This window comes from Carettochelys insculpta, chromosome 3 (genome assembly GCF_033958435.1).
Source record: "Carettochelys insculpta isolate YL-2023 chromosome 3, ASM3395843v1, whole genome shotgun sequence".
Classification (NCBI taxonomy): Eukaryota; Metazoa; Chordata; order Testudines; family Carettochelyidae; genus Carettochelys; species Carettochelys insculpta.
Window position 1 is genome coordinate 196,433,638 of NC_134139.1, and position 27,702 is coordinate 196,461,339.

At 42.7% G+C, this 27,702-nt stretch overlaps 1 protein-coding gene across 3 annotated transcripts; it reads right to left on the reverse strand.

Annotated features, from left to right (window-relative positions):
* On the reverse strand, window positions 1-27,454 carry SLC25A27 (solute carrier family 25 member 27). 3 transcript variants are annotated; one of them, XM_074989009.1, is made up of 9 exons: window positions 27,296-27,454; window positions 25,385-25,576; window positions 19,551-19,635; window positions 14,543-14,665; window positions 13,778-13,890; window positions 12,387-12,471; window positions 4,088-4,140; window positions 3,331-3,389; window positions 1-141 (listed from the first exon to the last, which is right to left on the reverse strand). In XM_074989009.1, the coding sequence occupies exons 1-9, from the start codon at window positions 27,408-27,410 to the stop codon at window positions 70-72; spliced, it is 897 nt and encodes a 298-aa protein (XP_074845110.1). In that variant the 5' UTR covers window positions 27,411-27,454; the 3' UTR covers window positions 1-69. The 3 variants fall into 3 exon arrangements, with proteins under 3 accessions (XP_074845110.1, XP_074845108.1, XP_074845109.1); XM_074989007.1 differs by having other exon boundaries at window positions 3,331-3,433; window positions 4,048-4,140; XM_074989008.1 differs by lacking the exon at window positions 27,296-27,454 and adding an exon at window positions 27,049-27,273 and having other exon boundaries at window positions 3,331-3,433; window positions 4,048-4,140.
* Between the last annotated feature and the right edge of the window lie 248 nt (window positions 27,455-27,702).

Consider the following 27,702-nt stretch of genomic DNA (forward strand, 5'->3'; position numbering starts at 1 on the left):
TTGACGACATACTGGATTTCCAGTGCTGTTTTATTTGTTATGTGATTATTAGTAGATGCTTTCAAGATCTTAAAAAGAACTAACTTTGCAGATCCTTCTGATTTGTTCATAGGTAAGCCAGAATAACAATGACCAGGGAGCCTGCAAAAGTAACCACACAGATTATTTACAACCTTAGAAGAGAGGTAACGTTGTAGTAAGTGTTCATTGGTGAATCTAAACAGGGATGAATATATAACTATATTAAACTATTTGGGTGCGTCTACACTAGCAGCTAACTCTGAAGTTAACTTCAAAGTTAGGCATTACTTCGAAGTAGCCAGCAGAGAGCCTACACACATTTTCCCATACTTCGAAGTTAACTTTTTCCCAACTTCAAAGTCCTTACTCCATTCCCAGGAATGAAGTAGTGTAGCCAGACAGAATCCCCTTGCTCTACTCCATCTTGCCCCTTTTTGTGCCTTTGAGCACCAAGCACAAAGAAACAGCACAGTCTTAGAATGTTTGAAAGCACAGATGCGCTTATCTCAGGCCCAGTCTTTTGATGCTTCAAAACACAGATGTGCTGTGTCAGCATGACCCTGGACTGAAGAATACAGACAAGGGGGCTAACAGGCTAGCTGTTGACCACAGGCCCTCAAACTGCCCTTGGCTAGTACTGATAACTGAGACGCCCACATGTCATCCAAGAAGAGGAGTCTCCCGCCCATACGAAAAGAATGTCCTGTCTTAATGATTTAGTTATCTCTATCTTACAAGTGTAAATTAAATTGCAACTGCCTTGTAAGAACTGGCATCACACAGATGAACCAGTAAAATTGGTACCTTTAGATGTGGAAGAATGTGCGTGACCCAAGGGGTATGAAGAAGGACCTGGCAGACCACTCTAACTGAGCTCCAGTTACCTATACCTGCCGGTCGGGTAAGGTCTTTGCCTCCCAAGGACCCAGGGGACGCCCTCCTTGCGTTGTTCTTCCCGAGGGATTAAGTGAACGATGTTGGCTACACCAGGAGTCGAAGGACGCAGGGGTGAGAATTATACCTGCAATGTACTTTTTGTGCACATTTAATAGTAAGAGCTCTTTAGGCTGAGGCGTCTCGTCCTCAAATGGGTAACTTTTCACTTGTAATCTAATTGGCATGTCATATGTATCATCCTACTAGTAGTTAAGAAGACAGAAGCAATAACCTTGTAACCATTAAGCTTCTTGTTTCTGTTTTTAATAAACAGCAACCATTTAAGCTTTCAGACTTACTCCTTCCAGTTACTGTAACTTGGCCGAACACAAAGAAGGAACCTCAGCCGTTTGGCTATATCAGCCTGGTCAGTGGAAAGGTGCAGTAAAAGCTGAGCACTGAGTCATGCTGCCTCCACGGAGCAGACTCTTGGGGAACCTGTCAGCCTCCCTGTCCTAGCAGTTAAAGACTCCAGTGGAATAAGCTCTCTGCACCAACATTTGGGGCACCTGTCGGCCACACTGGCTGCCCGCTGCGAAGGGACTGCCTGTCCTAGCAGTTAAAGACTCGGGTGGATCTCTGGGGCATCCGTCAGCCATTCTGGCTGCCTGCTGCGAAGGGATATTCTGTCCTAGCAGTTAAAGACTCGGATGTGATAAGGCTCACAAACCACTCATTACCCGGCCATCGGCTAACACGTAGTGCCCTACTTCGAAGTTTAACTTTGAAGTACAGTGTGTGTAGACACTCAACTTCGAAGTTATTTTTGTAGTGTAGACACAGCCTTTGTGGTTTTTGTAGCTAGGTTTTCAGTTTATGGAGGGTGTCTTACTATGTATTACATATCAAGCTGAGAGTATTGCCAATAGTTAAGGTTGCCCGATCCTTCCCATAAGACCCTCTTTCCAATTCAGTTTGCTAAAATTTAACCCTTTGCCCACACTAAAGCAATTCTGACAACTGTTTGGATGAGCAATTCTAATACCAACATACTTTATGGAAAGGGATTGAAATTTGATAGGGGTGCTTGCCTCTGTCAGAGATGTGCTTTTGTCCCCACCTCCCCCATTAAAAACATGCACATTTGGCCAAATTATAAACCTTAGGAAAAAAACCCAGCATATTCTCAGTGGAGACTTAGGCTGCTAAATTCTCTGAAATTCTGTTTGTACTGAGCATAGTCCAACCCACAGATGCAGTCGCTGAGTTGGACTTTCATTTCAATTGTTCCTTCCAGCTGCTGTGATACAAGGCACAGGAACCAAGAGCATAAATATTTTCATTGATTTGCTCTCAGTGCTCTGTTTGCTGGTGCCCAGACAGCCTGAAGGAGGAAGCTACTAAACTTAACTCCAGATGACCAGACCAGACTTGGGGGAAGGAATAGTGGGAGTGGGACTGGGGTTAGTTGGCAAAGGAGACTGGGAGATGGAGAAAGGAAACCAGGGGACTGAAGGGCTGGGAATAAGCGGGGTGGGATAAGACTGGCATTGGACAAGGACCCAGAGGAAGATTGGATCTGATAGAGCAGGAAGAATGAGACAAGAAGCCTGGGGGAGGTGAGGCAAAAATGGCAGTGGTTGGACAAAAAGACTGGGATGAGAAGTGTAATAAAGTCAAGTTTATTTTGGAGTAGAGTATCCACACAGTTATACTGGCATCGCTATAGCAGAATTAGTATCCTGCTTTATCTATGCCTGTCTGCTTACCTGTGTAGAGTAGCACTTAACTTATGAGATCTGAGAACTTAGCACTCCAGGATGTTTGAAGGCAAGCACATACCCAAAAACAAAGCTCTGTCAGTATACATCGGTCTTGACTTACATCCCTTTTATTCCAAGTCAGGGACCTCTTCTGAGCAAACACTGATGGTCATGTTAGCCAATGTGGTGGTTTGGTAAGGTGGACAATGAGAACTCTAATCTAGCTAAGGAGTTTCGTGATTCCTGTCAAGAAAGTATTTGTGAGACCTATCTTTCCCAGGGAGGCAAGGCTTGGGTTCATGCCTGCAGAGTGAAATGGCTAGTGCACTAACAAAGCACACTAATTCAGTTAATTTTTAAAATCTCATCTTAGTATTCTCCAAGTTTAATGATATAGTAAATATGACAAGACTATGAAATACATATTTTAATATCAGTATTGCTGTAAAAAATTCTGTATAGTTCTCTTATTCTGTTTTAGGACCCAATCCTGCAGGGTGTTCAGTTCTAACTTCCATTCCCAGCAATGTCAATGGGAACTGAAGGCATTCAATGCCTGTCAGGATAAGGCTCTTAAAGCATCAAAGGAACTCCTGTAGTTGTACAACACTGCATTACAAACTATGTAATTGTAAGGAATTTACACTAAAAGAGGAAAAAAGTCATTTACCATTCGCATCCAGGTGGGTAAAAAGCCTTTGTATAGAGACATAAATCCTTCACCTTGTATAGCCTGAACCAAGCAATCTGCAGAAGACTTGTACAGCAGTCCCCTAGCAAGAAGAAAGAACAACAAAAAGTTGGTGTTACAAATACACAAGTAGACTATATGAAATGCAAGTTGTTAGTACTCTCACTGCCATGTAATATAGCACCCCCCAATCTTCCATCAGTGTAGTAGTAGTAGTAGGCATCCTTGGATCCCGAGGGATCATGGGTTTGCACCCCAGTTGGACTGATTCAAGCAGCGTCTTCTGTGGCTGTGCAATCCAGTCCGGGAGTGGCAGTCCTTTCCACACTGTGAGCAGCAGTAGGCAGCATAGCTCTTATGATAAAGGTTACATTTAGAAACCAGAGCCCTGGCATAGACCCACTAGAGTCAACGAAGTTGTATGCCTTGGATTAATTCAGCACCAAAAGTAAACTATATATAAAATTCTGAGTGTCTTTTATTTTAAAATGTAATTATAGATCATTACTACAAAAATAGCTTTTATATGCAAAAACAAACATCAAAGATAATAGGCAGACAGATTAAGAGTACACTAGATATATATCTAAGACCGAAAGTATTAAAGAAATCAATATGTCTTTCCGTTGACATCACTGGCACTTCAGGTCCCAAATTACTACTGAAGTGGGGAAATACTCTTTGAAATATCCATACCTTCCCTGTTTATCTCTTGGTTGGTTCATTATCCGTGTTTTAATGACATCAGCAGGAGTTCCCAGGATAGCAGCTACCAGGCCAGAACACCCACTTTTAACAAAAGATAGTATTTGAAGAAAAAAAAAATCAGGGTTTATCATTCCAATTCAACAACCTAAATTCCAGTTTCAAAAATAAAGACATGTTAGAGCCATTGTCATTAAACTATAATTAATGTCTCATAACTTAATGTGGGTTTCCCAGTTAGGACAGAGCTGGGAAGAACTGTCCAGCTCTGACTCATGTATCTCTACTCAGAACTAATTGCTCTGGCTTCATTGGTACAATCTGAGGCATATGCAGTTCACCGGGGTCATGCAAGGTGAAGTGAACCCCCCATTTCTGCTTGGGCTGCCCAGCAGAGTGGGAGAGCATCTCCCTTCTCTTACTGTGCCTGCCTCACTGGCATGCTCAGTCCCTGGCAGCCATGTCTGGGCAGGGACCAGAACAGGCAGGATCAGTAGCTTCTCACACCAGCTGCTCGTGATTGTTCTGTGCAGCACTGCGGCCGCCTGAGAGAGAGCCTGGCTAGGGGAGCAGCCCACTGCCCCAACCAGACTTTTGCAGGCAGTGGACAAAAAACACAAAGTTAGAAGCTGGAGTAGCCAACTTCATTTGGTGTAAGAAGTGGCTCCTTCCTGTTCTCCGCCTGAGCCCAGTTCCCAGTGACAGGGTCCATAACACCTGGGGAAATGCAGCAGGAAAAGGAGAGAGCTCCTTGTATCCCCACAGGTAACTGGTGGGGTGACAAGAGTGTGGCAACACAGGTTGCTGCAGGCCAGGGAGGTCACTGAGCAGAGGAGACACATAGGATCTAGGGATGTAAAATCCCATTCATTTAGTTAACTGGTTAAACATTAGGTCTAACCAGTAACCAGTTAATCACGGGAGGGCAGCTGGGGTGGCGACTCCAACCTGGCTGTGCTGGAGCAGCCCCCTGCCATGGACAGGGACTGTTCTGACCAGGCTGGAGAGTCCCCACCCACAGTAGCCCAGCATGAGAGCACTGCAGGTACTCCAACCTAGCCAGAACAGTCCCTGTCTGCAGCAGGTAAGCCTCTCAAGCTCGGCCAGAGTGGAGTGGCCTCCCCAGCCATCCTGACCCCCTTGACCAGGACAAATGGGGAATTGCTCTGACCGTGCTGGAGTGCTCTCCACCTGCAGCGGTCCATCAGGGCTGGAGCAATGCCCTGCCCATGGGGCAACCTGTAAGCCCCATCTGTTCAGGGTGAGGCTTACTGGTTAATCATTAACATCCCTAATAGGGTTGACACATTCTCCCTTTTAGACTGTGTCCCCTGAATAACAGGAAGCATGAGTTGTCATGAAGTAATGCATATCATTGAAATACAACTGAAAATCTTACAGCACATGGGACCTTCCTAAGGGAGCTATATGCACAAATAGACAAGCACCAGAAAACTCTGCAAAATACAGTCGTATGGTGTGACTCAACAGTACCTACATAACAGTTCTGTAGAGTCAAGCACACAACAAAATAGAACAGAAGACTCCATTCAGACAGAGGAAAAATGAAGAAAAAACAGATGGAATAATGGAAGGTAATGACTATAAAGTAGCATTGCATCACTCACTTATAATGGCACTAAACTGATTTGCAACAGTGGAGTAACTGGCCTGTCACTAACAACTCCCAAAATGTAAGCCTAATCCATGTAAAGTCTTTTAATTTTGGATGTGTGTGACTGGTGAAATTAAGGAAACCATGGGGATTATAGTGCATCAGAAAGTGAATGAAGAAAAATTGTAACGCCACTGTGATCAAAGCTAATTTGGGGGTGGGGTATATTAACAGAATTTTATGTGAAAGACACAGGAGGTAGCTGAGCTGCTCTTCTCAGCACTGATAGGGCTTCAGGTGTAGTATGTGTCCACTTTTAGGCACTCTGCTGTAACAAAGATACGAGAAAACCAAGTTCTCTGAAAGAGTATTAAAGCATTAAAGATTTGAAACACCTGACCTATCATCATCTTCAACCACCACCATGGGCTCAGCACCCATTGGTGTCTGATGTGTCCCTCACTATTTCCTTCCATATTTCCCTGTCCCGTGTGGAGTGGCTTAGTTTATGTAGACTAGCTCTGTACCAATCTATTATATCATCAACCCATTCTCTGTGGGATCAGCTTGTCCTGTTCGAGCCGTCCAATATGCCGAATACCAGGATTTTGACTTTTTGCTTGTTGTTTATTCTGCAGATATGCCCAAACAGCCGTAGCTTCTGTTGTATAACCTTCTGCAGTAGGTTCTCTTTTGGCTGTATCTTACTGTATAATTCCTCATTGGTGACCTTCTGTATCCATCCTATTCTCAAGATCTTTCTATAACAACTCTCAAATAGCAATATTCTTCTCTCTGAATCTGTTATCATCTCCCATGTCTAACATCTGTACAACATGCTGCTGAATAAACATTCGCTCTTGCTTTCACTTTCCTAGCTATTTCCTTCTTAGAATCTAAAAATTATACATCAGGTTGCTGCCCAGATATGTGAACTTCTCTACATTCTCTAGTTTGATTCCATCTACACTGATCTTCCTTTGAATTTCCTTATCTCCAAATACCATTGTCTTTGTTTTATTGATGTTCATAATCAGTCCCTACCACTTCCCTTCCTCATTTAGCGCCTACATCATTCTTGCTAGTTTCTCGTCATCTTGCTTGATGATAACTATCATCCACGAACCTCAAGTTGTTAATTCTCATCCCAGGCACAGATATTCCTTGTACCTTCTTGATTTTATCCATTGCTCTCCCTAGGTGCGTGATGAAGATATTTGGGGATATCAGATCTCCTTTTCGCATAACTCTGCTCATTCTAAACCAATTTTCCAACTCTTCACACATTCTCACCACTGCCTCATTGTCACTGATATCCTTCAACAACTGTACCAGTTTGCTATCCACTCTGTACAAACTTCAACACCACCCAAGTCACTTTCTGATCTATACTAACGCCTTCTGAAAATTCATGAAACAACTGCAGATATTTCTGTTCTTTTGTCAAAACTTCTCCACTATCAATCTTAGTCTCCATATCTGCTGTATGGTACACCTATCTTTCCAGAATCCCACTTGCTCATCTGCTACATATTCTTCTGTATGTGATCTCAGTCTCTCCGTCAGTATTAGCAGCAGCACCTTGCCTAGATGACTTGCTATGGCAATCATTCTGTAGTTCTTGTACTCCAATACACTTCCTTTCTCGTGTATCGTCACTAGCCTGGATCTTGTCTGCTTCTTAGGTGCCTTCCCTTCTTCTTATGCTATATTACATAGTTGCTGTATTTCCTGAATCATACTTTCTCCACCATATTTGGTCATCTCTCCTGTGATCTTATTTCCAAGGCTCTTGTTCTTTAGTCATTTCACTCCTCTTTCTGCTTACTCCTTCAAAATATCAGTCTCGCTCTCAATACTTGGCGGTGATATCTCTTTCAGGTCTTCGATCAGTCTCTAAGAGACATTCGAGTTCAACTGTGCTTTATACAGATTGGTGCAATATCTCATCCATCGCTGCACAATCTTGTTCTTGAGCACCTTGTCGTTCCCGTCTTTGATCACCATCTGCTTCAGCTGACACTTCCTATTAATATTTGGGATTATCTTATACACCTTCCTGGTCTTAAATTTGCTGTAATACCTCTCTATATCATCACACTACTCCTCTAACCATTTTGCCTCATCCATTCTGGCTGCTTTTCTTATCTCGTTGCATTTCATTCAGTATGCTGTTTGTCCCTCTCAGAAACATCCCTTTTGATCTTCAGTGCTCTCTTCTCTTGGACCAACTTCAGCGTCTCCACTTCTTAATTTCTTCTGAAACCGTCTGCTCAATTGCCTCATCTATCGCTGTGGCTATCCCTTTGACTCTCTTACCTAGGTCTTTCTTTGTGCCCACATTCCTGATCTTCTGTTTGAGCGCTGCTCTACATATGTTCCCTATTTCTTCCTCCCCAAGTCTCTTCATTTCTTGAACTGTGTCTTGTACTTTCTCTTGAGTTTCATCTTGATGTTTGTGATCACCAGACTGTGGTCCGAGTCTATATCCGCTCCTTGCAAAGTTCAGCACTCCTGTACTGTTGTTGCCCATCTTCTTATGAAAATCATATCTATCATGTTCTTGGACTTCCAGTTGTTCGATCACCATGTCTGGTTCCTACAGTCCTTTTGTTGGAATCTCGTATAGCAGATCACCATATTGTACTCTGTGGCAAACTCTAGCACTTTCTTGCCTCGTTGTTTTCTTCCTTCCTTTCGATGACTCTCTCTCAACCTTCATGTTCCAATCTCCTCTGATTATCAACACATTTCTCTTTAGTATCTCCAGCATCTTTATCAAGTCTTTATAGAATAGCTCAATCTCTTCCTCCATGCTATCTGACATGGGGGCATACACCTGAATGACCGAGATGTTGAATGGTTTCACTTCGAATCTCTCTACCATCATTCTCATGCTCATCCATTTGTATCCTAACAATGCTTCTCTAGCTCTTTTTCTAAGAAGAAATCTGACTCCTGCCTCATGCTTCATTTCGTTCCCTGACCAAATTACTTCACAAATGCACATCTCTCCCGATGCTGTTCACAGCATCTCCACAAGTCCAAGTATATCACATCGGTATCTCTCCATCTCCTTTTGAAGCAGCTCTAACTTTCCAGCTCTAATCTGACCTATGGGAAAAGGTCAAATAAACTGGACATGTTTAGTCTTGAGAAAAGAAGACTGAAGGGGGCTCTTGTAAGTCTTCAGGTATGTTAAGAGGCTGTCATACAGCATATTGGTCAACTGGGTTTCCTATCCATTTAAGATAGGACAAGAAGTAATCATCTTAATCTACATCAAGGGAGATACTATGGGGGAAAATTCCTAATTATAAGGATAAACATATACTGTAATATGTGACCGTGGGAGTTTGTGGAATCTCCCTGAAGGTTTTTAAGAACTGGTTAGACAAACATTTGTCAGGGATGGTATCACCTCTGTCCAGAGGGATAGGGGAATAGACTAAATGACCTCTCTAGGTCCCCCATCCAGCCTTATGTTTCTATGATTCTTTCACAATGATTAGAAAACATGCAAAGTGACAAACTGTGTGAATAATGGTCTTTGTAGTTTAGGAACCAGTCTTTGGCCGTGTCTGCACTAGCCAAAAACTTCGAAATGGCCATGCAAATGTCCATTTTGAAGTTTACTAATGAAGCGCTGAAATACATATTCAGCACCTCATTAGCATGCGGGCAGCCGCAGCACTTCGAAATTGATGTGGCTCGCTGCCGTGCGGCTCGTCCAGACGGGGCTCCTTTTCGAAAGGACCACGGCTACTTCGAAGTCCCCTTATTCCCATCTGCTCATAGGAATAAGGAGACTTCGAAGTTGCTGGGGTCCTTTCAAAAGGAGCCCCATCTGGATGAGCCGCGTCAATTTCAAAGTGCCGCGGACGCCCGCATGCTAATGAGGTGCTGAATATGTATTTCAGCACTTCATTAGTAAACTTCGAAATGGCCATTTGCATGGCCATTTTGAAGTTTTTGGCTAGTGTAGATGTAGCCTTTGTCAGGGCACATACTTCAAAGGAAAATATAAAAGCATGATAACAGACAGTTATGCAACTTCTTGCCTGTTGAGGAAGTTTCTGTCTAGTTCCAGGGAGTTCAGTGCTTCATTCATAAACTTCGAAATGGCCACTTGCATGGCCATTTTGAAGTTTTTTGCTAGTGTAGATGTAGCGTCAGTGAGAAATGTGCTGTCTATAGATGCAAAAAGTGAAAGAGGAAATCAACAATACTGTAGAAATACACCAGATGATAAACCCTGGAAATGATGGTCACAATGTATACTCAGCTGCGACATTACAGTTGAGAATCACCAGATTCATGGGGAGAGTGATTTTGGATGAAGTGGACGTATGTGTTATGTCCACCAATTTGTGACACAATTCCTGCCTCTTCCAGTTGAATGTCAAAGGATCTTGTCAAGATCCTGAAACTGCCTGAAATCCTCCATGGTGGTGGGAGATGGTAGCATAATTGTGTCTTCTGGGAGAAATAGGAAAAACAAGTGTTGGCTGTGTCATCTTGGTTGGAGAATTCCTCCTGTTCTTCAGTCCGCTGTTCTGAGACACTAGGAGGTGTGTGTGATTGCACCATAGATTTCTGATGTGCACTAGTTGTAGGCAGAGTGCTGGGTATTCCCTGTTGTTGTGGATATGGTGTCCACAGATGCCAGAATGGCCATTGTTGAAAACCCACCTTGGTTGGGCCAAAGTCTGCAGAGAAGCCAGTGGTGGTAGTTTTGTGGCAGGACCAACTTTGAGGAAAGGAATGCTGAGGCAAGCCTATCATATCCTCGTCTCCCTCATCCTCCCCACTATAGCAGTGTGCTAACAACTGGAGAGCTGGGCTGGGAAAGAGTTCTGTATATCAAGGCATCATTGTTATTGAGATATTGATGAGACAAATGAATCACTGTGGTGCAGGAATTGCTATGATGTGGTTGTGGTCACTACTGGTGTGATAGGCGTACATGGTACCATATACTGCATTGTATTCACAGGTATGAACAACATTAGTATTTGAATTTCTCTTCTCACATTCAGTGCCAAATTCACTGTCTATAGATGTAGTAAATGAAAGGGACAAGCAACAATACTGTAGGAATACACCATATGATATACAAACATTGGAAATGATGCTCGCAAAACATACTTGTCTGCAACATTACACTTGAGAATCGCCAAATTCATGGGGAGAGTAATTTTGCATGAAGAAACAAATGGACAGACATACTCAGTATAGTTTACTGGCTGCTGTAGGTGCTGAGACATGGGATTTAACTTTCCCCCTGGCGTTGGTCGCAGAGCTCAAGTGTTCAGGAGTGCTATGTGTGTTGGCATCATTGATATTGGAGGGACCTGGTGTGATGGCTATGGATACAGCTGGTACTGCCAGTACCATGAGTGCTTAGGAGCTATCAGTGCATCTTTCTTAGGTGTCTCTGAGGTCAGGGATGCAGTTTCCCCTCTGCTACCTTCTTGACCGTTTGGTGAGGCTGCTCTGCCCTGGAAAAAGGGCCTTTGTTTGACACATCCATAGGCAGTTTCTGGCCAAGAAGGGTTTGTACCTGCAGTTCAGACACTGGATGGAGAGATTTCTCCATAAGGAGTTGCTTTAGCTGTAAATCTCTTGCCTTTCTTGTCCATGTTTAGAAGCTGTGACAGTGCAGGCATTTTTGTTGTATATGTCCTGCATTGAGAGCGACTGTCTGAAGCGCTATTCACAGCTGGCAGGGAGTGCCACACTTAAAGCCTGGAGGAAGGCAAGTATGCCTCAAAAGGAGTGCAGTCTCTCAGTTGTATGGAAAGAGATACAGCTGTAGCACTGCTGCAGTCATGGGGTAAATGAAACATATGAGGAAAAAATTTCTTTGAGGAGAATTTATTTGAGGACTATTGACTACAGGTAAAAAGGGGGCTGAAGAGGAATTAGTAACAACTGTGAAGCACTGCTGAATGCGCCAACTCTAGCCAATGGGAGTAATGAAAAAAATGAGAGGGGTGGAAAGTTAGCTACAGAGCATCAGGTAACTGTCTCAGGCAGCACATGTGTGCACGTCTGCACGTGTGGCCCAAATGAACACTAGTACCTTAAATCTCCAACCAGAAGCACAGGGGCACATCAACACCTAACAAGGAGCACCTCACAGGGACAGCACTTGAAAAAGAACATTTTGTTATCTACATCTGCCCACTTCTGCTGCTGATCAAGCTCTTTACCATAGTCTGTCTCCTCCTATTCTTTCTAATAGTTCCATTTCACTTTTTTTTCTTTTTGGTTACCCATCAGCTATTCTAGTCTTTGTCTGCTCCTCCACTATCTCAGGGCAGAATACATAGTTGCAGAATTCCAAATACATTGTGTATAATTTAACCCCTGCCTAGCATTTTCATATGGAATCTTAAAAGTGCGTTATATCATTGTGTAAGCACTTCTATTGCCAGCCACAGGATGGGCAACTGAAGCCAAAAAAAAAAAAAAAGAAGAAGAAGAAGAAGTGATTTGCCTGGGACTACACAGTAATTACTAGCAGAGCTGGAAATAGTACCCAAGTCCCCAGGCTGCAGTTGGGTGTTCTTTTCTGGGTACCTCTGAAGATGCAGTTGTTTAAGCAGTAATGTGACAGTCTTGAAAAGTGTAACATCATTGAATGACTAGCTTGTGGCTAAGACTTATCTCCTTCAATATGTGGAAGGCAGATAATAAAAAAATAAGGCACCTTGCGATGCTGTGAGTCACACTATTGTCCTGGAGTGGTGTGTTCAGAAGTAAAAAGTGTTTCACTGAGTCATATGTAGTCAGATCTGTAAAGAAAGTATTAAGGGGAAAATCAGCATAAATCAGCATGGTATTCAGGCTCCTTGTTATGGATTTAGGAGATATAGCTGTAGAACTGCTGCAATCATGGGGTAAATGAAACAGGGTCCTATGAGTTAAAAAAAAAAAAGGAAATCATATTTCAATAAGGGCTTTTGAATACTGACAAAAAAGGGGCCAAAGAGGGAAGCTAAATAAGCCTCAATTTAACCACAGGCAAGGGTTTTATACAAGAATTACACCAGTCTTCAACCACCTGGGCCTAATTTAATAGCACAATTTTACCATCTTATTACCACCGTCACAGGAGGATTCCCTATCTTCAAATACCCACCATTCATACAGAACGACAGGCTCTTCTCTAGAGTTCTTCCAGTTCAATCGTTCCTGGGATTTTCTTCCTTAAAACTGTCTGTCTAAAACCCAGTCCTTACAAACTGGGCATCCAGACTCCCTTTGCAAAGCAGTTTCTCCCAAGGCTTTCACCAGAGGCAGGCTTCTTTCCTAAGCCCCAACTACTTTTCTTTCCCCAAATCAGTGATTCTAGGTACCCCTCAAAAGGCTTTTACCCTGCTGGTTCTTCCAGTATCGTATCATGCTCACCTCCTTCTCCCTAATAATTATCATATGACTCCCTTCTAGCCTTATCAAGAGGTAATCACTTGGACATAGTTGGAGTAGGCCCACACTTTCATAAAGGACCAGTCTCACTTGTGACACAATGGGATATTTTAACTTTTATATCTTGTTAGTTGTCACAGAGGGGTAGCTGTGTTAGTGTGTATCTCCACAAAACCAAAAAACAGTGATGTAGCGCTTTGAAGACTAAAATAATGTATTAGGTGATGAGCTTTTGTGGGGCAGACCCACTTCTCTGAAGAAGTGGATCTGCCCCATGAACTCTCATCACCTAATACATTATTGTGTTAGCACTTTAAATACTACAGAACTGCTTTTTTATCTTGTTAGTTGTTATCCTTTTCCTAACCCTCACTACTGGCCTCTTACTGTGTAAATAAAACCATTCCTAGACTCTTTTATAGCCCGTTAGTGATATGTAACTTATGCAACCTCTGACATCAATCTTAAAAAGGTGTTTACATACCTCAGCAACAATACTTAAAATATTCTTGGATCATGTGGCCTATATATAAGTAGCCATTCTGCTAAACAAGTTTAAACAGGCCACAGAAAAAATGACAAAAGGTTAAAAGTAAACTGATGCGGAGAAAGAAGCTGGGAAGGACAAAGGTAGAGTCACATAAGAGCTCAAGCCTACATTATTAGGTTTACCTCCCATGTTTACCAGAGCAGCTCTTTGGACATTTGGCACCCAACCTGCCCAGAGTCCCCGAATTCCCCCTTCAGAGAGGACCTTCATAAATGCATGGTGCACTCCATGAAATCTGAAATAAATAACATTTGACATTTATTTTGCATGACACGTCTTTACAAACATTCAATCATACAGCTAATGAGTAAAGAATTCAGTGATGGACAAACTTCTGTTGTACACCTATGGCAGGGACTTCTTGGGTTTTCTGTAGAATATGTTTAAAAAAATCATAGGGATGTTTAATGCTATTAACAATTATTGACCTGAAAGTACTGGAGTCTTCTGTCTGTCCACAGAAGAGACCCTTTACGTTAAGAGCAGTGATTATGCAATCTTCCCCACCAATGTACCTGATCCAAGACTTGATGGAACTATTTTGATGGAAATTCAGTCTCCAGCCAGATCCTTAGCTGGTATAAATAGACACAGTTCCATTGATGGAGTTATACTGAAATATACTGGCTGAGGATCTGCACTATTCTTGCCCACCTAAGCACTTAATCATCTGTGTAACAATGTTCTTCTCTGTAAAATAAACAAACCAAACATTACCTAAACCATGGAGTTTTGTGTTGTGATGATGTGTATAAATTAAATGCATGCGTTTTTGCAGATAGAAAATCCTAAAATCTGTCCCACACTACATGACACATGTCAACATCCATAGTATGATCATTGATAACAAAAAATGCCAATTGAAATTAGTTTACTTGAGAGCTCACCGTAATGGTTTCCCTTCTAGTTTCCTCTTTCCTTCCATTTGCATCTGCACCTTCACCAGATCAGTTGGACTGGCAAAAAACTGACCAATGGCACCAGCTGTCATCCCTCCAAATACAGATTTCCTGTACAAAAGTAAAGAGGGACCTAAATTCCAATTTGTCTCCAAAATACATTCAAGATGTTAACAACTTTAAAACCACAATGCCTGCTTCCCCAATGAAAATAAATGCCTGACCTAACAAGCTTTGTAGCATCTTCCAGGTGAAGTGGAATCTTAAATAATCACTTCTCACACCAACAGCCAGCGCTTAATCAATGATTATAGTAACTCCAGATGGCTAATATAGTCTACAATGTTCTTGTCAGTGTCAGACAGTGTTAAAGGTGACTTGGAAGTAAAATATTTGATATACATCACTAATAAGTGTTTCATTTTTGCACTCAGGAACCAGATATGCTTTAATAGCCCCTTCCCTTTAATTGCATGTTCCCTATGTGATTTCTTTTTCATCTGTGAAGAAATTTGTATCAAATACTTAAAGTCAATATAATATTTTCCAGTTTTTATTTAAAGTGGAGCTTTTGGCTCTTGGGAACTCTTACTCTTCCCATTGCATTCCAAGTTGTTACTTTCAATCTCTTCTAAAGCTTTGAGATTTTTGGAGGTAGTTGAGATAAAAACCAATGATTAAAAAACAAAAAAAAAATCAGAGGTTTTATTTAAATTGCTTTTAAATAATCCATAAAATACTAAATTTCTCATTTAAAAATATGTTACAATTAAGTCTTATCACAAATGTGGAATACAATACACTTACAGCCTCATAAAAATGAATTAACAGTGACAGTCTGTCCAGCATATCTACTAGACCTTGTTTCTTCAAAGATCTGGGCCTTCAATTTCTGTTTCTCAGTAGACTAATAAGTAACACGCAAAGAAAGATACAAGCTTTTTTTTTTGTTGTTCTTTGCTTATCTGGAGGTGAACGTTGGCCAAATATGGCAGAGAAGTTAGTTAAGACATTGTCTTGAGAGACAATGTATAAGAATGGATGGAGGTAGCATAGAAAGGAACAGTGGAGTGGACTAGAAAGAAAAGACCTTATTCATCACACACAGCACTTCCTATATTCCTCCCATGCTTTTGCCACAGAAAAATGGTCACGGCTTATGGGAGTAAGAGACTCTATTTGGGTATATTTTTAAGAAATTCGTTCCATGGGTAAAAGAGGAAATTGTGTCAAGTGTAAGCAGCAAAAGAAGATGATGCAAGGTCTAGTTGCAAGAATGAAACCTCACAAGGAAAGCTGGTTACAGTAAACCCTTAAAATATGCGATTTTGAGTTGCACTTAACTCGCATTAATGCGAGCTTAGCACAACTCAAAATCTCGCTCCTCCTGGCCCCCGTTCAACCCATCCCCGAAGCCCCACTTACCACCCACAAAAGCTCTGGCTCACCACCCCTCACATGGAGCTCCAGCTCAACCCCCACCATGTTCAAACTCCTGGTGGCTCACCACCCCTGCTGGCAGCTCAACCCCCTCCCACCCTGGTTCAAGCCCCCTTCCCCAACACAGGCAGCCCTGGTTCAAACCCCCAACAGCACAGCTCACAACCCAAACACAGTTCCAGCTCACCACCCCACCCCCACGTGTGGTTTTAGCTCAACCCCCCGCCACCCAACCCTCAGCCCTGGTTCAACTGCCCCAAGCGTGGCTCCAACTCAACTACACCTGCTGCCCCCTTGCAATCCTAACTTACCCCAGGTTTAACCGCCTTGCCCCCCTCCCATGTCTCCAACCCACCACCAGGCTTAACTTCCCCAACTGCTCCCCACCCCCAGCCCCAGGACTTCCCTTTCAACAGGAAGTCCAGATGCTCCTGCTGCTTCCCTGGCTGCACAATGTGCATTCTGCCAGGGAAAAAAGCGCCCCCACCTTAGGCAAAATTCAAGTTGTGCATGGGAACGGAACCCTCGCATAACTCGAGAGACCACTGTATTGGGAAAAATAACTGGTTAATAACTTTAAGGCACTTTGCAATTAATCATTTTTCAAGACTCTTAATGCCTTTTAGCATGTGTGATTTGATAAGTAAATTCCCAAGCTGATTGCTGTGTTGGATGTTGCAAGGAAAAAAAAAGTTAGCTTAGCTAATCCTTACAGCTTCTTTAATTAGGAATAGAATCTACCACTCAAATATACAGTACAGAAAGCTGCAGTAAGAGAAATCTAGAGTTGTCATTTGCCACTGTCATTTTTTTATATTACATAATACATGGCCCTTGTTTTGGAACATGATGACCACAGACCATAATGGTGATGTCTTAAGTCTATTCCCTATTTTACTTCAGCATAATTCAGGTTTTCCAAGGGAACCTTTTCTATAACTGTTTTCTCAAAAAGATGTGCCAGCAAGATCAATGGGGCTTACTCCAAAATTAAGGGCACTTTAAGCACAGCAAGTTTTAGGACTTATGGCAACTAGATTTAAATACATTATTATTTTTAGTGATTTAAATTGCCTTGAGTTAAATCAATCCACCTTGGGATGTAGCCCACAGAAGTCTGAGCTTAGATAGGTCATGTAGGTAGCCAGGCTAAGTGGGAGGGGCACTCAGTATATTAACACTTCAAAAGGAGTTGGTTGTTTGTCTGAACAGTCAATCTAACTTGTGCATCACTGAATCCATTGAGACACCCCTGAACGTATCACAGCTACTGGTGTCAGTGGTGTTGAAGCATGAGGGATCAGGCATTTGGTAATTTCTATGTCTCAATAAAAATATTTATATACCCACATTTTCACTTACAAAAGGAAACTGGATTCTGCAGTGGAGAGGAAATAAAAACCTCTGAAACCACTTAAATTTAGAATTCTTCCATACTTATGATTTAAAAGCACAAAGCATAAGATAAAAATGAACACATTATTTACAAATAAGCCTTTACTTGTGCTCTTATATTACTAGTATAACTACTTTAACCAAAAAAGGTGACCTTAACAGAGGGTTAAATGCTGGGGCATGGTAGTGGGAGGGGAAAAGGACATGGACAATTATAATAAGGGCAAAAAGAAGGCAATGAGAAGGGGGAAATATTGGTATACAGTGGTACAGATTGTTCAGAAAAAGACAGGCTGAGATAAGGAGGAGCAGTGGCATAAAAGAGAAAGGGTACACACACTTGTTCTGAAGCCAGAAGTAGGTGGGAGGCAGATCAACTGACAGTCGCTGAATAAAGATAAAAGGGTTAAAATAGGGGTCATATCATGGTGGGGGTTTACTAACAACTAGGTATGTAAAATCCTGTTTAATTAGTTAATTGGTTACACATTAAGTTTACCTGGTTAAACAATTAAACAGGGATGGGAAGGGACCCACCAGGGCAGCCACTTCAGCTCAGATAGGCTGGAGCATCTCCACTCCCCCTGTAGCTCCTGCCACTGATGGAGGCTGCTCCAGCTGGGCTGGAGTGCTCTTGTCTACCACATGCTGGACCAGAGCTGCTCAGGCTGCACTGCAGCACCCTGGCCCACAGCACTCCCAGACCAGGTGGCTTGCAGACGAGAGCTGCTCCAGCCAACATACTCGACACAGTTAATATTAATTGAGGAACTGAATGCAAACTAAAACAGACTAATTAAGTAACCGGTCTACCCTGTCCTTGCTTCTCCTCTTGCTTCTAATGTGTCTGTATAATGTTGTCTTCACAAAACAAAGCAAGCAGACCTGTAGCACCTTGACGACTAAATTTTATTTATTAGTGGGAAAGATCCACTTCTTCAGAATCTGGAGCAGAACTGAGAAAGAACTGAGAAATCAGCAAAATATAGAATAAAAAGTAAGGAGTTAATGGGGGAGGGGGGAGAGAGAGAGAGGAATTTAGAAAAAGGAAAAGTCCTCTGGGAAGAGTAAATTAAGTGGGATGTCTGCCATCCCTGAGAATATCAAAGGTGGGGAAATTGTCCTTGTAATGCGTACGATAGTTGAGATCCATGTTGAGTACCAGGTGAAAGGTATCAAACTTGCAAATGAATTCCAGTTCAGATGTCTCCGTTTATAATTTGGTGTTAAAATTTCTTTGTAGTAATACACAAACCTTAAAGTCCTTTATGCAGTGTCCTGCCCAGTTAAAGTGCTCACTTACCACACATCATACCCAACAAAGATACAGACTAACTTGACTACCCCCCACAAGACTATTTTCCATGCAGTATTTTCTTGTTGTTCTTTATATCTCAAGATAATTTGATCTCATTTTGTGCTTTCACCCGTATTTTGTCTCTAAAGGCTTGTGTTGTTTACATGCATCCTCTCTAATGTACCTAATTTCCACATTTTGTGGGACTCTTGATTTTCAGATCCTTAAAGATCTCCTGGGTAAGCCAGAGTTGTCTCTTGCCACTATTCCTAGTACACAGGAAAGATAGGAAGTCTTTACTCTTATGTTGTTAATAAATGTCTTGTTGAAAAACTGCCAACTCTCTTCAATGATAGGGATAGTTATTGCAGATTACTGACTTTTGCAAGTTAGTGATCTCAGATGAAATTCACTCTTGCAAACAGCCAATGCAAGGATAATGCACCATATAAATCCTTAAAGTAGAGATCCAACAGTAATTTACTGTGTTGCAAAGTGCTTGTGTTGGCCCAGTGCCTATGAATGAACTTCATTCCAGGATCTTGTCTGTTCAGGAAGATTTGGCCAAATAGATTTAAAATCTGTACAACCAGTGGAAACACTTGTGTGGACGCTCTTATTTCAGTTTTACTCAAGTCTGTTCCAAGTCAACTTAAACCAAGAGAAGCTGCCCTTCAACTGAAGTTGGAGTGCACACACATATGTTCGCACTGGATTAATTTAATCTTTTAAAATTCAACCTTAGTCAAACCAGTGCAGCTGTTTTGTGTTGACAAGCTGGAGAGACAGTATTCCAGGGCCTACACAACTACTATAACAATCAAAACCTCAGCAGTAAGTAGTAGCACATTTAATCAGAATTACCAAAGAGGAAAGCTCTTGTCTTCAGCTCTGTCAAGCACGGAGTCACGAAGGTGCTCATATGTAACCATCCGCACTCCAGTGTATACTACAGAAAACAAAACCACATGAGAATTTTTAGGGCAGCCATGTCCTTTGTTTGTACTATGACAGAAACCCAAGAAATGTAATTGAAAACCTATCTAGCACAATCAGATCCTTGGTTCCAACTGAGGCCAGGTCTACACTATGAAGAAAAACTGATTTAAGATATGCAACTCCAGGTACATGAATTGCGTAGCTGGAGCTGACATATCAGAAACTGATTTACTGAATCATCCCCCCAGTGGGAGGTCAGTGAGAGAAAGTCTCCTGCCAACTTCCTTTACTCCTCATGACAGCGAGGAGCACCAGGGTCGACAGTGGAGCTCTGGTGGCTGATTTAGCATGACCCCTCTAAGCACATTAAATTAAATCCGGGAAGATCAATGTGGTTGTCGTCTCTTGAAAGATTGATGACAACCACATTGATCTTCTGGTAAGTACAAATGTACCCTGAAGCATTTGGGTGTTGTTGTAATAAGAAATAAGCCAAGTGAGGAGGACGAAGAGGCTGAGTTGGATACCTGTCCTATCCATAAACTTTTTAGTGTAAAGGAGTCTGTTTTGTTAAGTGGAATTTCTTGTCACAGATACAAGATATGTCAGCACTTTGAGACTCTTTACTTCAACATCTATCTCACCATCAATCTTTGGCCATGTCTACACTATCCCAAAATTTTGAAATGGCCATGCAAATGGCCATTTCGAAGTTTACTAATGAAGCACTGAAATACATATTCAGCGCCTCATTAGAATGCCGGCGGCAGCAGCAGCACTTCGAAATTGACGCACCTTGCCACTGCGTGGCTCGTCCAGACGGGGCTCCTTTTCAAAAGGACCCCAGCAACTTTGAAATGCCCTTATTCCAATCAGCAGATGGGGTACGGGACTGGATTTCAGATATCCTGGGCCAGAGTCATCCCCAAGTAACAGAAGCACCCCAGAGTGCTCCCCTGCTGCAACCCCCCACAAAGCAGAAGCAGTGCCCTGGAAGCCCAATGCCCCATTCCTGTGCCCCACCCCAGGGCAGCTGTGGTAAGATTTATTCAGGAGTACTTGTATCATAAGTCCTGGATGAGTCACAGGCCATGATTTTTTGTTTATTGACTGTGATATGTGCATGACTCCTATTAGTATGACTACAGCTTAGTCTTAATTACAATGGTGTTTACCTCTTGATCTAAATAGGGTGTTGGAACTAATTATTCATACAATCAAAATAAAAACACGTTGTTATTCAACTACATACATGAAAGATTACAGTCTTGTAGCACTTTAAAATTTTTGGTCTCTGTCAGTAGGATTGGAACAGATGTGGTTTTATCTGAGGGGTTGGTTACAAAAGATAGATCGTGTGATGCGTCTTGGATGGAAGCTGGAGGCATGCAGGTAAGAGTAGTGGTCAGTGGGTTTCCGGTAGAGAGTGGTATTGATTTGGCCATCCGTGAATTATATTGTGGTGTCCAGGAAATAGACCTCTTGTGTAGAATGGTCAAGGCTGAGATTGATGATGGGGTGACGGTTGTTGAAGTCTCTGTGGAATTCTTCAAGAGTCTTTTTACCATGGGTCCAAATAACAAAGATATCAGTGTAGCGTAAGTCACTGATGGCCAGCTCAATACCACCCTCTATCAGAAACTCACTGACCGTGACTCTTACCTACATGCCTCCCGCTTCCATCCAGGACACATCACACGCTCCATCGTTTGTAGTCAAGTCCTTAGATAAAACTGCATCTGCTCTAAACCTACTGACAGCGACCAAAAACTTCAAGATCTCTACCAAGCATTTGTAAAACAACTATCCACTGGGAAAAATAAAAATAGATTGACAGGGCCAGACAACTACCTAGAAACCAGCTACTTCTACATAGGCCCAAGAAGGTTAATAACAGAACACCACTTATCATCGATAGCCCCCAACTCATATCCCTCCAGTAAATTATCAACAATCCACAACCTATACTGGAACACGATGCTGCACTCTCACAGGCCCTGGGTGGGTAACCTGTCCTTTCCTACAGACAACCTCCTAACCTCCGGAAAATTCTCACTAGCAAAACACATGCCACACCACAGAAGCCCTAATCCTGGAACTCTTCCGTGCAACAAACTCCACTGCAAACCCCGTCCACGTATTTACACTGAAGACACCGTTACTAGACCTAACAACATCAGTCAGATGATCAGGGGCTCATATCTTGTACTGCCACCAATATGATATATACCATTATGTGCTAAGAATGCCCCCTGCTGTGTATATTAGACAAAGTGGGCAGTCTCTTTGCCAAAGAATGAATGGACACAAATCAGACATTGGGAATCTGAATACACATAAACCTGTCAGTGAGCATTTCAACAGACCAGGCTGTAGCGTTCAAAACTTAAAAAGTCTGCATTCTAAAACAAAGACACTTTAACAGCAGATTATAAAGGGAGACATCTGAATCAGAGTTCATTCTCAAGTTCAATACTTTACACCTTGGTCTCAACAAAGATATCAGTTACCTTACGCATTACAAGGACAGTTTCCACATCTTTGATATTCATAGTGATCTCAGGCAGCCCACTTAACTTAATAGACACTTGCAGTGAGTAATTTTCTTCTTCTTCCATACTTCTGTCCTATGTAGCTGATTCATCAGTTTTTATTTAATTTTTTTCTATCTTTCTGTTATATTCTCTGCGTCTCAGTTTTCATTTATCAGAATTTTCCAGATCTGGTGAAGTGGGTCTGTTCCACAAAAGCTCATCACCTAATAAATTATTTTGTTAGTATTTAAAGCACTACAGGACTGCTTTATTGTTTTGTAAAGATACAGACTAACATGGCTACCTCTCTGCGACTATCATAGGCAACGTGCAAGATGTGCCCCAGAGTAGATGGATCAACCAGACAAGTAGTACAGACTGGTTAGGGAATGTAATTGATGTTTGTCAAGGTAGGGTTTGGAGGACTACACTCCGAAGACCATGAGCTCTGTCCTAGCATGCATGCCTCCCTCTCTGTGTCTTGAGTTCCTCTCCGTTCTGCATCTAGAAACTCCGAACCTTGCACAGAGTGATTCTGTAGGACTGAACTGATTGAAATGGCAATGGCAATGAAACCAAACTGTAAGGCCTGATTAGACTAGCAATGGCAAAAGTGTCAGAACTGACTTCACAGCAATCCCTGACCAGACCACCTGTGACAAGCCTGCATAACTGACTTCACAGCGACACCTAACTGGACAAACTGTGGTGGAGATTCAGAACTGACTTTATGGCAAGACCCAGTAAAGGCAGCCAGATAAAGCATGCCATTCAACTGGTTTTAGGCTGGACAGACCTGTTTTCAGTTGTTTGTCCCCTACTCTCTAGTGAGACCACACAGGACGCAGTTTTGTCTGGTACGCAAAGGGATGCCATTTTGAAGAGCACACTGCCCTATCCTGCCTACATGGCCACTATGGATGGAGGATGAGGATAGGCAGATGGAGTGGGCCCATGCCAGACCCAGAAGTACTGAAATGTCCCGTCTGCAGGGCATGTGTAAGTGGCACTCTAGACATGGCAGGATGGATGAACTAACGTTACAGGAGACCTAAGTAGAGGAACTGTGGCAGGAGCGTGGAACTGACTTTACATCAAGGCCTAACTAGACCAGCTGTGGTAGGAGCACAGAACTGGCTTCACAGTGAGATGCAGCTCAAGAAGTTGCAACAGGGGTCCAAGAATGGACTTAATAGCAAGGCCTGACTGGATCAACCATGTTATGTAGGCCATTTGTCCAGTTTTAGGCTGGACAGACCTGTTTTTACATCTTTTGTCCCCTACTTTGTACTGAGATAACTCAGGATACAATTTTGTCTGATAGCATAGCTAGCTAGGTTATGATATGTGGAAGAGTACACTGCCCCACCCCTGCTGGCATGATTTCATGCACACTGTGAATGCGAAGTCACACTGGTAGGGTGCTGTTGTGCAGACATACACCATACCCACAAGTAGTGGTATATATGATATTCTGGGGATGTGTGAATCATAGAATCATAGAAGAGTAGGACTGGAAGGGACCTTGAGAGGCCATCGAGTCCAGCCCCCTGCCCTCATGGCAGGACCAAGCACTTTCTAGACCATCCCTGAAAGCCATCTATCTAACCTCTTCTTAAATATCTCCAGTGATGGAGATTCTACCACCTCTCTTGGCAATTTGTTCCAGTGTTTGATCACCCTGACAGTTAGGAACTTTTTCCTAATGTCCAACCTGAACCTCCCCTGCTGCAATTTGAGTCCACTGCCTCTTGTTCTATCCTCAGAGGCAAGGAAGAACAAGTTCCCTCCCTCTGCCTTATGACACCCTTTTAGATACCTGAAAACTGCTATCATGTCCCCCCTCAATCTTCTCTTTTCCAAACTAAACAAGCCCAATTCTTTCAGCCTTTCTTCATAAAATGACTGCCCTAACTGAGGCAGGGATGCAGAACTGACTCCTCACTGAGACCCAGTTAGACTAAATCAGGCAGGGGTGCAGAACTGATTTTACAATAAGGACAGATCAGACCAGCTGTGGCAGTGGTGCAGAAATGACTATGCTCTGAGTCCAACTGGAACAACTGAAGTGGAGATGCAAGAACTGACATCACAACCAGAACAGCTGCAGGAAAGAAACAGCTCACACTTCAGCATGACCAACCCAGAGGTGCAAAACTGACTTCCCAGTCAGGCCCAAATGAATCAGCATCACAAAAGCAGCTTTCTTGTAACTGGACTAGGTAGCTTCACCATGGAATGTGGCCTCCCTGGACCAGAACAGATAAAAGACAGAGGAGAACCACTCACTGACAGGAACTGAGTCTGAGACCACTTCTAAAGTGAACTAAGCTAAGTCAAATGAGGCCACTTCAATTCTGAGTAAGTGTTCACACAAGTGTTAAATATGGTTTAACTAAACTAACTCAGGGACTGGGTTTGGATTGTTGTATTGCATATACAGTAAACCCTTGAGACACATGCAATCACATTGTGCATGTCTTGGATTAATGTGACTGCTGCCCCTGACAGGAGTGGGGAAACTGCTCTTGTTGGGGTGGCAGCCAGACTCTTGCTGCTCCTGACAGGAGCAGTTTTCTCCCAGGGGTGGCAGCCATGAGTCAGGCTGCCATCCCTGACAGACAGCTGCTTGCAGTGCCAGTTCACCCAGCTGAGGAGTCCAGCAGGCACACAGCTGATTGTAGTTTCTCAGAAACTGCAGTGCAAGCAGCTGTGTGCCCCCCAGCTGAGAGAAGCCAGGGCTGCATGACTGCCCGCCCACTTCCCCCAGCAGCCCACTCCCCTAATTCCTCCCCCAAAATGTACACAGAATTTGATTTACATAGAGGTTGCCTACAAGGCAACCTTCATGTAAATCAAGGGATTACTATATTTTCAGTGATCATGCTTTGGGATTTTTCCTACCCCCAAATAAAATAAACTAGTGGTTCCAGGATCCCAAAGATGCTGAGGATCTTGCGAGTGGGGAACAACAACTTGCAAAGGTAACAGTAAAGGGAGTGGGGCTTATTTTAGCTTTCTGGAGCCAGAAGTCAGAGTACAGCTGTGGATGAGGGCTCAAACCATAGTTTTAGAGGACTTCTAGGCATATCAAATGAATCTTTGTGCTGCCATTGGTACTTGACAGAAGGATTACAGACATGGCAGGATGATGGTACAAGGCAGTACAGGTGTAAGACCTAGCATATAGCGTTCTGACTCACTGCTATGGGATAAGATAATCACCTATGTGTCTGTAGACAGCAGGCGTTGCTCCTTGCCAGAGTTTTAGTAAGCCTTCCTCTTGAACAATCCCTGCTGCAGTACGTAACATGCCGCGGTACAGTACAGCTCTTCTGGCAGCAGCTTCATACCGATGAACAGCAGCTTCACCTTGGATCTGCAGTCGTGTTTTCATGAGGTCCAGAGGAAAGGTTACTAGCAGACAAGACAAAACCCACAGAGAGAGAGAGAGAACACAGCTGAACAAGGCCCAAGGCTGTATAACTCTATGTTGTGAAACACAGGCTAGCAGCTTTTTGACCCAGGCTCTATTAGCAGGTGTTCATACTGACGGAGGCAGGAGGTTCAAGGCTGCACAGGTATATAAGGATCTGAGGCATCTTACATAAAAGCTGTACTCTCAGTGCCCATGGTTGACAAGGAAGCAAAAATACATCAATTACATTTCATTCTATCCCAAGCTTTTTCCCTTCCAAATCCAAAGCTTACCACCTTCTCCTGCCTTTGAAGTTTCTGTGGAGAAGCATTTGGAGTTTCTAGAAAATGCAGGAGCCCATCAACTTTTTTTCAGTGATTCCCACACTTTCACATACTGGCTACGTCTACACTAGCCCCAAACTTCACAATGGCCACGCAAATGGCCATTGCGTGGCCATTTCGAAGTTTGGGGCTAGTGTAGACATGGCCTTAGAGGCTAAAGCCCTATATTCTACCACATGAACTAAAGCCCAGCTAGCACACAATCAAGGCTGTAGAGCACAGACTTCACTCTCCTTTGTGAGTGGTCTCAGTAGCTCTGAGATTACATTTGTATTGTAATCTTTGTAGTACAGACTACCTCTTGGTTCCTTACTGACCGCACTTAGCACAGTGTGGTTCTGGCCTACAACTAGGGCTCTGAGGCACAACAGTAACATAAATAATAGTTTACAATATGTGGCCACCCTTCAGTGTTGTTATTAGAATTATTTATTATTTCTTCTAATGGCTACCTTTAAATAAAAAGAGAAACCTCATATCAGTAGGACATTGCACCAAATTTGGATGGACTTATTAAAAGCCTACACTACATAGCTATTACATATTATTGATAACAGCACAGCACTGCATAGACACTCCACTTCCTTAAATTTCTGCTATTGTTTTGTTGGGCTCATGTCTCTAAAGAAAGCTCTGCTGAATTGGAAATAGCTTCCCAACTAGACTGGATTTCTCTTTTCTTTTCAAGGAGTGGGAGGGCTGCGCTACTCTATTGTACTGTAGAATGCAAATTACTCTCACAGACAACTTAAAAGTAACAGAGAGTAAGCCGTGCTAGTCTATACACTATCAAAACAAAAAGCAGTCAAGTAGCACTTTAAAGACTAGCAAAATAGTTTATTAGGTGAGCTTTCATGGGACAGACCCACTTCTTCAGACCATATCCTGGTCTGGATATGGTCTGAAGAAGTGGGTCTTTCCCACGAAAGCTCACCTAATAAACTATTTTGCTAGTCTTTAAAGTGCTACTTGACTGCTTTTTGTTTTGACAACTTAAAAGGAGATTGCTCTGTCTTTTTGCTGTTCTGGCAGAAATAAGATGTGAGTGATTTAAATATGTGATAACTTGTTTTGATTTACTATTCTTTCCACTGTTCTCCACAAAGATTTAGATTTCAAATACTTACCGAGGACCCAAATCAAGTTTGCAAAGCTACAGATCCAGATGACCATGTGATGAAACTTGTTTTGCAACTGGCAAAACACAGACAAGCATAGTGTGGAGAGGGGCTGTAAGAAGTTCTCCACACTGGGAAGTTGTTGAAAGTTGAAGCAGCAAAAACCAGAGAGCTGGGGCAACGGAGCTGAACACTTTCCCCCCCTTCCTTCCCCTTCCAAATCACTTCCCTCTAATCAAATCACGGTAGCTAGTACCTAGTTCTGCAACAGTCGCTGCACAGGCTGACAGAGCGAACTTGCTGACTCCGGGCCATCTTTCTGGGAAAGGCAAACTTCTCTCCTCCTGGGGGAAACATTCAGCATGTAACATAACAGACTAACCCACCCATCCAAAAGAGTCTGTAAAGAATTGAAAGTCAGTGAGGCACTCGCTTGAAGTTATTTCCAAAGGTCAAAAAGCACCAACCAGAACTCACCCCACACCACCGTCTCTGCTCAGTGACATAACTAAGTCGTACAGAGAGGCTTGTGGGAAATGTAGTCTTTCATCAATCCTCTGCCTAATCTCTCTTTCTCACACAGTAGCTAAAATTAAATCAGCTGACAGGAACACTGATTCGAATTCCTATCAAACTAAAGCAATGTAATCTCAAATTAAAACC

What these genes read in the sequence shown, in the direction of transcription:
- SLC25A27 (XM_074989007.1), bottom strand. Translation starts at nt 27,410, where the DNA reads ATGTTACATGCTGAATGTTTCCCCCAGGAGGAGAGAAGTTTGCCTTTC. An exon ending in CCAAGAGATAAACAGGGAAG is followed by an intron (nt 3,434 to 4,047) that starts GTATGGATATTT and finishes TCTTCTTGCTAG; the next exon opens with GGGACTGCTGTACAAGTCTT. An exon ending in TACCCACCTGGATGCGAATG is followed by an intron (nt 142 to 3,330) that starts GTAAATGACTTT and finishes TTACTTTTGCAG; the next exon opens with GCTCCCTGGTCATTGTTATT.